The sequence below is a fragment of the Camelina sativa genome, chromosome 14 (genome assembly GCF_030686135.1).
Source record: "Camelina sativa cultivar CO46 ecotype springtype chromosome 14, ASM3068613v1".
NCBI lineage: Eukaryota > Viridiplantae > Streptophyta > Magnoliopsida > Brassicales > Brassicaceae > Camelina > Camelina sativa.
In genome coordinates, this window is record NC_141893.1 from 1,632,180 (window position 1) to 1,645,251 (window position 13,072).

The 13,072-nt window shown below is 36.1% G+C and overlaps 4 protein-coding genes across 6 annotated transcripts; 2 read left to right on the plus strand and 2 right to left on the minus strand.

Annotated features, from left to right (window-relative positions):
• Window positions 1-312: 312 nt before the first annotated feature.
• LOC104743142 (uncharacterized) lies at window positions 313-2,568 on the minus strand. The gene is made up of 4 exons (XM_087484654.1): window positions 1,537-2,568; window positions 1,111-1,462; window positions 452-969; window positions 313-363 (listed from the first exon to the last, which is right to left on the minus strand). Exons 1-4 carry the CDS (start codon window positions 2,566-2,568, stop codon window positions 313-315), a joined length of 1,953 nt encoding a protein of 650 aa, XP_087340780.1.
• A 769-nt stretch (window positions 2,569-3,337) lies between these two features.
• Window positions 3,338-6,085, plus strand: LOC104738973 (plasmodesmata-located protein 2-like). Its single transcript, XM_010459198.2, has 4 exons — window positions 3,338-4,254; window positions 4,551-4,940; window positions 5,450-5,557; window positions 5,777-6,085. The coding sequence occupies exons 1-4, from the start codon at window positions 3,831-3,833 to the stop codon at window positions 5,782-5,784; spliced, it is 930 nt and encodes a 309-aa protein (XP_010457500.1). The 5' UTR covers window positions 3,338-3,830; the 3' UTR covers window positions 5,785-6,085.
• Window positions 6,086-6,189: 104 nt separating this feature from the next.
• LOC104738974 (uncharacterized) lies at window positions 6,190-8,190 on the minus strand. 3 transcript variants are annotated; one of them, XM_010459201.3, is made up of 5 exons: window positions 7,358-8,190; window positions 7,106-7,278; window positions 6,930-7,023; window positions 6,584-6,738; window positions 6,190-6,495 (listed from the first exon to the last, which is right to left on the minus strand). In XM_010459201.3, the coding sequence occupies exons 1-5, from the start codon at window positions 7,775-7,777 to the stop codon at window positions 6,447-6,449; spliced, it is 891 nt and encodes a 296-aa protein (XP_010457503.1). In that variant the 5' UTR covers window positions 7,778-8,190; the 3' UTR covers window positions 6,190-6,446. The 3 variants fall into 3 exon arrangements, with proteins under 3 accessions (XP_010457503.1, XP_010457502.1, XP_010457501.1); XM_010459200.2 differs by having other exon boundaries at window positions 6,584-6,744; window positions 7,358-8,136; XM_010459199.3 differs by having other exon boundaries at window positions 6,584-6,798; window positions 7,358-8,104.
• A 609-nt stretch (window positions 8,191-8,799) lies between these two features.
• On the plus strand, window positions 8,800-10,915 carry LOC104738975 (uncharacterized). Its single transcript, XM_010459202.2, has one exon. The coding sequence runs from the start codon at window positions 9,003-9,005 to the stop codon at window positions 10,803-10,805; it is 1,803 nt and encodes a 600-aa protein (XP_010457504.2). The 5' UTR covers window positions 8,800-9,002; the 3' UTR covers window positions 10,806-10,915.
• Window positions 10,916-13,072: the final 2,157 nt, after the last annotated feature.

Here is a 13,072-nt window from a genome sequence, read left to right on the forward strand (position 1 = left end):
AGGATTGAAGATGTAAAAGTTGAATTCAAAACCAGGATGAATAGGATGATAATTGTTTTAGTAGTTGGTTGTTTGATCATTTGTGGTCTAGTTAAGCTAATATGATGACATTGTAAGCTGTTTTCTATGTTGGATTTTATGAGACATAATGTTTTTTTTTTAAAAGAGATGTTAAAATGGTTGTAAAGAGACATAGACCACACTAAGACAGAACAACATATGTTCCGAAACAGGTCAAAATACCAAAAAAAAAAAAGTCCTACTTGTGCTAATCCAAGCTTCTCCATCCCACATTACTTCCTCCATCCCACATTACTTCTCTTGAGTCATACAACCTTGAGAAGATTCCACTTGAGTTCCATCCTACAAATTTAAACAAATATTAGAATCAATTTAATGAAACAAAGAACCAGCCATCACATTAGAATCAATTTAATGAATGAAGACTAACGTGTGTAGTATTCTTCTTTTTGGTCTTCTCGTGGTACTTACAGTTATGGTCAGCTGCACCACATATCCCACAATGCATGATTCTTTTCTTTTGTTTTGGTTGCTTCTTGGTAGGTGACTTATGAGCACCCTTCTTCCTCTTCTTGTCTACCTTTTCATCATTCGGCCTTGGTGGTGGGCAGACAGTTTCTCCTCCAGTGCAAGGCCAATAGCGTGGACCTCTTTGTGGAACAATCCCATCCGTGTAATTCTCCCTCCACTTGAAAGTTCGGAACCATTGACACACGTAGTCTTCAGCTTCCAATGTCTTCTTCATTATCAGTTCATAAGCATGCTCGCAGGGGATTCCACATATCTGAAACTTCATGCAGGTACAAGTTCTTTCATTCAAACAAACTATGTGTTTGTCATATCCCAGGTACACTTCATAAGCTCCATTTGTGCTGGGATATACAAAGCACTGAGAAGCTGCCTTATGCTCTTCAGCCAAGAAACGTTTCACATATGAAGTGCATATCCCTGAAAAATAAATGAAACATATTAAATTGTTGAATTCAGTACATATAAATGAAAGATGGTAGAAATGTAGTGTTGCTAACCTTCGTGTGAATGAGATAGTTCAGACCGTTTAGTAATCCGAACCATGGCAAGCCTTCGTACAGCTTCCAACATGGCCACAAATGGTTTCTCTTGCCTTGTTGATTGTATTATTGAAGGACTCGATAGAGTTTTTTTCAACATCCTCACAATAGCTGTCAATCTTGTGGAATGCCCTACACCAAGTCTTTGGTTTAGTCTTCATCACATCTTCAAATAATTTACTATCATATGCATGGATCCTCTCCAAGCTCTCTTCGTAATCTTTACTGTTGTAGCACCAAGCTAGATCCCAGAAGAGTTTCTTCAGCCGCTTCTTATTCAAATGATTCTTCTTTAGATTGCCATAAATGTGCCTAACACATTTTCGATGCTCAATCTTTGGTAACTCTAACTCAACCGCCTTAATCAACCCCTGAAACAAAGAAAACATGATTAGAATCTGATCCACTCTTAATCAAAACATAAAACATATCCAACCACACATACCTTTTGTCGATCAGACACCATAATGTAACCATCCCCATCACCTAATTCCAAGTCAATCTTCAGCCTATTCACAAACCATGACCAATTATCCGTGTTCTCAACTTGAACAACACACCAAGCTATTGGGTAAATAGCATTATCAGCATCTCTCCCTAAAGCAACCAGCAACTGTCCCTTGATCTTTTCTTTCAAGAAACAACCATCAACTCCTATTAGTGGTCTGCATGATTTTTTCCATGTTCTTCTAAGAACATCAAAGCAAACATAAAATCGCTTAAACACATCTTGTCCAGCATCGTTCTTCACCGTATCAATCTCTACAACAGAACCTTGATTTGCTTCCAATATCTCAGCCCCATAGTCTCTGAGCCGTTCAAACTGAGTGTCATATTCAAGCTCTATCCATCCCAAATCCTTTCTCCTAGCAACTTGACATTGACCCCTAGTAACTGATATCTTCCACTTCTCCATTATTGTCTGCTCCATCTTCAAAGGCATGTAATATTCTGGTTCTTCTCTAATCTTATCAAGAAATAACCTAGCTATGACTTGGACCTTAAACATTTCACACTCTCCATTAGGTACACAAATATGCTTGTTCATGTAGAGTGTAATCCTCCACATCGAGTCATTGTGAAGAGATGCGGCATACACTTTCCACATGCATTTCCCCTTAGCACCAACACACTTAAAACCGATTCTATCCCTATCATACCTGTATTGCTTCAGGTTACATCTGCTTGCCAGTGCATAGTCGAGAACACACTCTTTAAAAGTGATTCCATTGTAGAGGCTTTGCCTTTTGTACATCGAACCATCACCACGAACGATTCCACACCCCCTTCTCGCAGCATCACTACGAACACTTTCCTCAGCCTCATCGTCGCTTTCTGGGTACACGTTATGGCGAATCAATTCCTCCGTCTCCGTAAAATCTGTTGCCAACTTGTCCATATGAAATTCATCTCGATCCGCAGCTTCTTCGTCGAAATCTACTCCAATAGGCGGAGTAGTAACGGGAATTAACGTCATCGCAAGCACCAAGAGAGAAGAATCGAGAAGAAGAAATCACAAAAAAATCTTAGGGTTCGTCGAGAGAGAAAAAGGGAAAAATTGATTTGGGGATTTTTTGATTTTTAGGTTAAAGTTAGGTTTATTTATGTAATCGGATTGTAATCGGTTAATAATCCGGTTTAATAGGGTTTAATTTGGTTAATAAGGTTTGTGGTTGGTTAATCAAAACAGTAATCAGAGAAAGTTACCTGCTCACACTATACGCGGTAAGAGTAAATCTGTTGGACCTAAACCGGTATACGCGGTAAGAGTAAATCTGTTGGACCTAAACCGGTAAGAGTTAAACACTTCGTAAGACAATGAAATGAAGACAAAAGAAAGTGATTGGTGGTCATAGAAACTAGAAAACCCTGAGATAGACAGAGATTTTGACTGTACTCTCTGGTCAAAAAACACACTTCACAATCTTCCCATTCCCCACACCAATCTTAGATTCCTTTTCACTTCCTCCAACTCTTTCTCTCTCTGGCCTTTTTAGTTTTCCATTTATGGACCATCTTTTCTAATTCCGTTATTAGTTAAATTTCGTAAACATGTTTTGGTATCAGCAGCTATCAAGTGAAAGAAAAGTTTGTATCTTTCTTTACCCAATTTCCAAAGTAACACAACAACCACTAAACCATACTGTAACACAAAGTAAGTCAATGAGAAATGACACTTAGATTAGATTAGAGATAAACTTACTTTGAATTAGATTCAAAGGCCACTAGTATGTGGTAAAAAGGAGGCTAAAGCAAATAAATAAACACATTTCTAAAGCTTTCAATCAATAAATTATTAATTTTGTTTGCTGCAGTAAATCAAACATTTGTACAGTTTCAGAACTGAATGGCTCAGAAGCGTTAAAAGGTAATGAGACTCTCTCACTCACTCTTTCTCTCTCTTCTAATATCCCCTCACATGTCTTAGAGAGAGAGAGAAAGAGTGGTCATCCAAAGGCAAAGCCAAAAAAACAAGAACCCAGAAACCTAGAAGACAGAAACAAAAAACATAAAAGCTTTACTGAGCCACCAAGCAACCAATTACATAAACTCAAAAACCCATAAAACCAAAAAAATCCCACAAAGATTCGATCTTTCATACATCTCTACAAAATGAGAAAGCCAATGGTTTGATTTTTCCAACAATCTTGCTTTCAAGAAACACTCCCCCCCCCCCCCCCCCCCCAAAGCAAAAAGAAGAAAAGAAAGAAACCAAAAGAGTCCACACAACACACAAACATGGGTCTTTCAATCTCATCCATCAGCACCATCTTGATGATGTGTCTGCTGCTTCCAGATCTCAATGTCGTCGTAGTAGAATCTGCAACAACGGAATACACAACCTTAATCTACAAAGGATGTGCAAAACAGGAATTCTCAGATCCATCTGGTTTATACTCACAAGCACTCTCTGCTATGTTCGGCTCACTTGTATCTCAGTCAACTAAAACCAGATTCTACAAGACCACAACAGGAACAAGCACTACCACAATCACTGGTCTGTTCCAGTGTAGAGGAGATTTAAGCAATCATGACTGTTACAACTGTGTCAGTCGTCTTCCTGTTCTCTCCGACAAGCTCTGTGGCAAAACCATTGCCTCTAGAGTTCAGCTCTCCGGCTGTTATCTTCTCTATGAAGTCGCTGGCTTTTCTCAAATTTCAGGTTACCCCTTCTCTTCTTCGCTGGCTTCAATCGAACCGGACTAACCATTAAACCGCCTCTTGAGTAATCGAATTACCGGTTCGATTAAGCAAGCTTCCTCTGGTCTGGTTACATATAATCAGTTCAATTTTAGTTTCAGTTCAGAGAGAGATTTGTCCCGGTTTGGTTAGAATCGAATTGGTTCAGTTCGGTCAGAAGTGAATTAGAAAGTTTTCAATTTTAGATTTTGTCTATAAACAGACTAAGACCGGTTTGGTTGTTCTTACACCGAAATTTCCGGTTTAATTTTCTCGCAGGGATGGAGATGCTGTTCAAGACATGTGGGAAGAGCAACATCGCCGGAACAGGGTTCGCAGAGAGAAGGGACACGGCGTTTGGGGTGATGCAAAACGGCGTCGTCTCCGGCCACGGGTTCTACGCAACGACTTACGAATCTGTCTACGTTTTAGGACAATGCGAAGGAGATGTGGGAGACACTGATTGCAGCGGATGCGTCAAGAACGCACTCGAGAAAGCTCAGGTGGAATGTGGAAGCGCAATCTCCGGTCAAATTTATCTACACAAGTGCTTCATCGCTTATAGCTATTACCCTAATGGTGTCCCTAGAAGATCTTCTTCTTCTTCTTCGTCTTCTTCTTCTTCCTCCAGCTCTGGTTCTTCAAATTCAGATTCTTCGTCTTCTACAGGTTAGTGTTCTTGATTTCTGGGTCCATCAGAATCTTGATTTACCCAATAAAAAACAAAAAGAAGTCATTTTCAAAGAATCAATCTTTTTCTCAAATTTGAACATTTTCCGATTTAAACTAATATTCACTTTAATTTGAAGATTTTGATTGTGGGACTTGGTTCTTCCATTTTTAGTCTCAAGGATTTCTTAGAAAGAAAAGAAAAGTGTACTTTTTCTTTAAATAAATTGGTAACAGATATGTTATACACCTTGGAGTTTTCAATATTCCCTATAGGTTTGTTCAATTAATTAGTAATACTTTATTTATTATGCTTTCATTAAATACGTTTGTACCCATAAGAGATGTCTTAATTTATTAAAAATGGTCTACCACTTAGTATTTTCTTCAAAAGTACTTAGGGAAAAACAGAGATGTGCATATTTTGTTGATATTATTGATGGTTACGTACATACATGAACATTGTTTGAGTGCATTTGATATTGATAAAATATTGAAAATGTGGACAGGAGCAACAGGGAAGACGGTGGCAATAATAGTAGGAGGAGCAGCTGGTGTTGGCTTTCTTGTCATTTGTTTGCTTTTTGCCAAAAACTTGATGAGGAAGAAACATGACGGTACCATTTCTTCTTCACCTATTCTATACACACTGCATTAGCCATCATACCTTTATAATAATATTACATATACATGTAGTATATAAGGCATATGTAAAAAAGGTATATGACATACATACATACATAAAAAACACATGCACATGTGATGTAGAATATTTATTAGTATAAAGTTAATAATACTATTGGAATTTATCATAATAATGATAGTTTTTTTGGCAGACTATTGAAAGATGGGGAGGAAGAGAACAAAAGGAGTCCAATCCCTCAAAAGAGAGAGAAGCAGCCACAAGTTTAATTTTTCTTTTTTCCTAAGAGGCTATTAATTCCTAAGTCCAAACTTTTTTAGTTTTATGAAAATTGTTATTATATTTTAATTTTAATTTTGTTAGTTCATATTCTTGGGAGGTAGGAAATTTTTGTGGTAGATGGGAAGGACCATTAGTGGAATGTTCAAAAATTACTTCCAAAAATGTGAAAAAGAGAACTTTGTTTTTTTCTCAATCAATTACACTAAACCGTTTATTCCAACTACTACTATAATGTCATTTACCTGGAAGAGAAAGTTGATTAGTATCAGTCTCTTTGATTAAGAAATTCCAACCATAAAACTGTTTTAGATAACGTGGTCCGAGTGAATCAGTAAGCATTTATATTACATAGTTGGAACATTAAGTTTGATCCTGTAAAAAACATTCGAATCTGCAAAAGACATAAAAATGGTTTTTAACGAGATTCTCTCGTTTCTGAATTGAATATACAACAACATATAACGGACATGAGCGAAGCTTTTAAAGCTTACAATACAACAAGCGGTTTCCATGAAGAAGAAAAGCTTATCAACCTTCGATCTTCTCCTCAGCTATAGACATCTTCTTCCTCTTCTTGATGGTCATTCTTCGATTTCCCATAGGAACCGAGCATACTCTCCAAGAATAATGCTGGCCAAAACAGCAGAAGATGATGATCATATTTCAGTTTTTTCAAATGTGAAAAAAACAAAAGAAATATTGTGTAAGAGAGAGATACCTGTCATTCGGAGAGGCTTCAACGGCCTTCTCGAAATAGACCAATGCCTTCTCATGGTCACCATTAATAGTCCAGAACGCTTTCGCGTATCTGCAGAGCGTTTCTCCATCTTCTGTCTTTGACAAGCTTGAGCTGCTTTTTTCCGCTGCATCAGGCTTTTTCTTTCCGGGGACAATAGAACAAAACTCAACATCAGAGACTTGAATCGAAAAAGCCTATTAACAATAATAACACCAGGCAGAATACAAACTTGAGTTCATCACCAAGTAACAACTGTCTACTTTGAGCGAAAATAACTACTACAAGATTCAAAGTGAGATTTAAAAGGTGACAAAACAAAACCCACCTCAACTTCTTCTTTTCCTTGTCCGGTTAGAGAGTCCTCCTCCTCATCATCATTTATCTCCCAGAGGAAACTAGCATATGCCCCAAGAACATTACTGAAAAGGAAAATTACGTATAATCAGGTAAATTACCATCACAGAATCACCAATGGTATTAGCAAAGAACGATGTAACAGACCTATCCTCAGGGGATGCTTGAACAGCGCGTTCAAAGTAGCTCATGGCTTTAGCTTCATCTTTGTGAAGCTTCATTACTAATCTACCATAGTTTGCTAAAGCAAATCCATCACAAGGCTCAACTACAGTACATTTATGATAATACTCTTCTGCTCCACTAAGATCTCCTTTATACTGCCATCACATAACAAGACATTAATAGAAACTAGGTTCAAAACAGAGTTCATTATGAGTTTAAAAACTCAATCGATACCTCCAAGAAGTTGGCATAGTTATTGAGAAGCAAAGGATGCAATGGATACTCCTCGAGCATGCCTTTGTAGTAATCACCACAATTCTCATCAGCAAAACCGGGCAAATCAAATTTGATCTCATCAACATACAAATCAAACTTATCGATCCCTAACCCTGCAGCTAAATGCATAGAAGGACTTGGTGGTCTTTCAATCCCATAACCTTGTTCATCTCTGTCACCAACCCCTAGCTTCTTAATAACAACCTCTTCATCACCTTCACCACAGTCTTCTTCTTCTTCTTCTTCCTTGAGTTTCGCAAAACTGAACTCGCCGCCGTCAATGGAATCACCAATCGTAACAGTTCTCTCCAGATTCTCATCGATTACTACAGTAACGGGATCGCAGTAACTCGAGAGAGATGCCTCACTCTTCAGCATCTTCCTTTTGGGTCTTTTCTTTCTAAATCCGTTGCAAAGTCTTCTACTTTTTAAGCCACGTTTTGGTTCAATCGTCGTTGTTCACATAAAAGATTCCTCGGAGGACCCCAACACAACAACGACAACGACGACGACTCGGATGTAATAAAAGTGGTGAACCCAGAAACAGGATAAGTGGGGTTCAAACTTTTAGATTTCCTGGGGAAACAGCAAAACCTCCGTGAACCGACCCTTATAGTCTTATCTTGTTTACAAGTTCTCAGTTGAACTTTACTTTTTATCTATTTCATCCATCACTCCAAAAGCAAAACTTTTCAATTTATATTTTTCAAAAAATTAGTTTGGGTTTCGATTTAGAAGGAGAAAAGAAGTTAGGTGTCTCGTGATTAAATATAAAGAAAGAAGGGATTATCCTTAGTTTTTGAGTTTGACCTTTCTTATGGGCGAACAATTAGGTCCACACACATGAACTTATTAGACTTGTTGAGTCTAGACCCCGCAAAGTCATTAATAGACAAAAGAGGACACATTGTCTCCAATTCATTGGTTCATTCAAATAAAAAAAAGAAGCCCATTATAAATGTGACAAGGATGTGTAACATGTTCTTCTTTTTTCCCCAAGGCCAGCCACAAAAAGTAGTAGTAATCAGTTTAATTTAGGTTCACTTCTTTTTCTTTTCCAAACGGTTCATTTTGGACTAGACACTAGAAAACAAACTTATTTTTTGTATATGGAGAGAGTTTATCCTGTTAGAAGTTATATTTGGAGAAGTAAGTGAAACATACGGTCATTATAAAAGATCATTAACTACTTTTAGATTGAACTACATGTTTAATTTACAGAATGAATTCTTATTCAAATTGCATGGTGTAACAGAATTGACTTTATCGTCAATGCCAACTTGATTGATACCTCACGAATGTCTCCATAAATAGTAAACTTTAGCTGATAAACACCATATTACTCCTAATAAACACGTTGTCTTCCTCACATACGTAAAAACCAATTTTAGCATAATGATTATTATTACCTTTCTCCCACTTTTTGAAAAATTACCAATACCAATCAAAAAAGTCTACCTCTTCTTCATTCATCATCAACATTCCAGAATCGTGAATTGAGAATTGCGAGAGAGATCTTATTTTTTCATCTCTCTCTCGCAATTCTCCACATGATCGAATCCAACAAATATATATTGATGTAAAATTAATTTATTGATCCACAATGTCAATGATGTTCCCATCGTTTCAATTGCTAGAGTTGAACATAATCTCAGCACAAGACTTGGCTCCCGTGGCCCGCAAGACGAAAACTTACGCGGTGGCTTGGGTTCACTCTGAACGCAAACTCACCACCCGCGTTGATTACAACGGTGGAACAAACCCAACTTGGAACGATAAATTTGTGTTTAGAGTCAACGAGGAGTTTTTATACGCCGACACATCCGCCGTTGTTATCGAGATCTACGCATTGCATTGGTTTCGAGATGTTCACGTAGGTACAGTTCGTGTCCTCATTAGCAATCTCATTCCTCCTAATCGTCGTCCTGGATATCGAACCAGCAACAATGAGTACCGTCGCACCCCACCTCCAGGAATGAGATTTGTTGCACTTCAGGTTCGTCGTACTTCAGGCCGACCTCAAGGGATTTTGAACATTGGTGTTGGATTGCTTGACGGTTCAATGCGAAGTATGCCGCTTTATACGCATATGGATTCTTCTGCTGTGGGATACAGAGATTTGCTTGGAGAAGAGGATCATCATCTACAACATTTGCATTTAAACAGCAATAAAGGGAGCTCAAAGAATCCACAATCTCCTTCTTCGAGACAGTTTCAGTCTGTAATCTCAAGGCCTGAACTCCGTCGTACTAAAAGTGATTCAAGTTCCATGGTAGTTTCAGATCTTCTCAGTAGAGCTGAACGAAGCCGTTTGGCTAATAGACAACCAGCAAACGCATTGGTGAGCAGTGAATCTGAAACTTCACCCGCCACTACAAATTCTGATGATAAAAAATTGAATGGATATTCTACTTCTAACAAAAATCCTAAGATTCCAAAGAAGAGGTATGATTCGATCGAATCGGACCTCATAGATCCATCACCGATGGAGAAATACCATGTGGAGGCACCAAGAAGGGACAGACAAAAAGTCATGCCTTATGGTTCAAACCATCAATCACGTAAAACACCAAAAAACAAGACAATGTATGAGAAACAAAGATCGGTGAAGGAGTACGATCGTGGTCAAAGTTCTCCGTACTTATCAAGGCATGGAACGCCATTGAGATCAAACATCATCGCATCCACTCCGATGCGACCTAATGGAGTTGGATCAACTCCGATGCGATCCAACATCATCGCAATGTCACCAATGCATCCCAACATGGTTGGATCAACTACAATGCGAACTCCCATGAGGTCAAACATGGCTGGATCAACTCCAATGAGGTCAAACATTATCGGATCTACACCAATGCGATCAAACTACATGGCTACACCGATGAAAACTCATCATGATTTTGGTACACCAATGAGAAACTTTGCCGGAAGAAGAATATTAACTGAATCAGAGTTAGGTCCATCGCCATCAGAAGTGGCTGAGAAATTGGCAAACAATAGGTCGCACGAAACAGAGAGCTCAATACTCAGCGAATGGAGTATCGACGAATCTAGCATTGAAGGATTACGTTCCAAGCTCGATAGATGGCGGATGGAGCTTCCACCATTATATGACATTGGATCAAGCCAAATAAGCAGCAGTGATTATGATGGTGCGAGCGTCCCCGCTGCAACCGCCGGTGGAGGAATGAGTTCAAGGCGGAAAACTCCAGCAGTAAAAAAACATAACCGCCGTCACACTGACGGAGGTAATGGGCCTTTTTCATGTTTTAGTAAGATTTGTGGTGTGGAATGCAGTTTTGTTTGCGGTGGTGGTGGACCTGTCGACTATGATGGGTCAACTAAGAAAGGTGGAGCCGGGCGCATGCATCGCACGTATTCTGCTGATGATCTGAGCTTTGTGTAATTTTTTAATTTTACTGGTTTTATATTAAATTCATATTTGGACGGATTCTTTTTTTTTTTTTTTTTAGTGGATGAATATATCAACAATGACTATATAGTAAACATTTTATCTTTGCGTGTGTGTTTTTTTTCCTATGTTTAGTAGATTAAGATCCGTGCTAGAACACGGGTTGAAATTCATTTTATTTATATTATAATTTTTATATAAAATATAATTTATGTGATTGTTTTTAAAAGTTTTTTTGGATAAAACATTATATAATAAAATCTTATGCAAATATGATGGCTTGAAAAAAACACCTATTTTGTAAGTTTTATATTGTTAATGATTCTAGATAATTATTCGTCCTATAACACTCGTTAAATTTTATTTTATACAAAATTTTGTATATTTTAAAATAAAATTTTAATATGTTGTATTAGGTTATATATGTGAAGTTATTTCAACAATGTATATTCTACATCATGACTTGAATGTTATTATAAGACATAATTTTGTAAATTTGAATTTAAATATTCAAATTTTGACCGGTTACTCAGTAAATTTTTTAATTCAATAGATACTATATTTAAAGAATAATATTACTAAAACTTGAATATTTTATAGATTGAACAATTTCTATTTGTTTTTAAAAATTCAACTTATGGTATATCCAGAAATAAAACTATTTTTTAATTATAATAAATAATATGATAATTTTTTTTTCACATAAAAGACTCATATATAAAAATGAAAGGTGAAGTATAATGATAGTTAACAAATTAATATGTTAAGTTAGATATCAAAAGATTTTATTTGATGAATAATTTAATAAAAGAAATTAATATAGTAAGTTAGATGATATGATTCTTTATAATATTCTCTTTAAGATTTTCGGTATAACATATTTGTAACTAATTAATCTATCATTAATGTATAACCTATTTGTAACCAACTTATTAAAATTATATAGTTTACAAAACAATGTTGTGTACTTCTGTTTTATTATAAAGGGGATTTTAAAAATATAAAATGTTTTGACGAAGGAAAACAACTTGTGTACCGAGAAGGGTTAAACGTCAAAACCCAAGAAAAATTCAATCACCCATTTTTTTTTTTTTGTAAATGTAATTTTGTTCCCAATTAAAATTTAATACTACCTAAATCCTAGCTTTACATTAAAAAGAAAAACAAAAAGGATTCACATTTCTAATTAAAAAATATACTTGAATTTATAAGTTTAACCCATTAATTTAAGCCACATAAACCTTTTATAAATTTGGGCTTACAGTTATAAGAATAGAAGTAAGTGCATAGTTAATATTTTATGATTTGTATAATTTTATTCAATAAAAAATTGTTATAATTTCGCCTATCCTTTTATTTGAACTAATATTAAAACATAACAGATACATTTGTGGAATACAGATTCTGAAGCCTAAAACCGAAACAGGAGTCAACTTAGCTGATGCTTCTTGAGAGAGTGAGTGAGAGTCTTGGTGTTGTTGTAGGCTTGTAGCCGATGGTATTGTTATCTACAATAAACAATAAAACTAACTACAAATCCGGATACTTTAATGTAGATATATTTGGTTCATATAAGATACAACCGGTTGTTTTATTTGTTTCATTTAACTCAGAATCGATTTAAGTTTCTATCAAATCCATCAGTTAGAGCATGATATTAACGTACTCCGATCCTTGATAATGATTTTGATCAAAAGTGTGATTTCCACAAAAGCAATTGCGCCTGCAAAAGTTTTCAACGGATCATCAAACATCATGATGAATATCTCATCACCACGATTTTATAATTATGTATCTTTTCCCACCAATCTCTCTCTTTCTCTCTATATATATTACTCATTTTGTTCGACAACAATCATGGTCTAAGGAAAAAGTAAAATATATATATATATATATATATAATAATAAGAATGAACTAGGTGTATTTTTTTGTTTGTCAACTAAAATTAGATGGTACGTTTAACATATACTATTATGATTATCTTAGTTATTAGAAAAGAAAGATAATCAAATGGTCGATATATGCAATTGCATGATCATCATTAATGCCCCTAATTAAATATTATAATGCATAAGTTTCTCTAGATTCTTGATTAGTCCTTTACTCCCAAAAAGAATCGATATTTAAAACAACGACTCTTCATCCGAAAGCATTACAATATAGCCTCTTTACACCAAGACAAAAACACTACTCCGTACAGTATAGGAAAAGCAAAATCCTTGCACACACACACAAAGACAACTGTAAACAAGTTACTTGG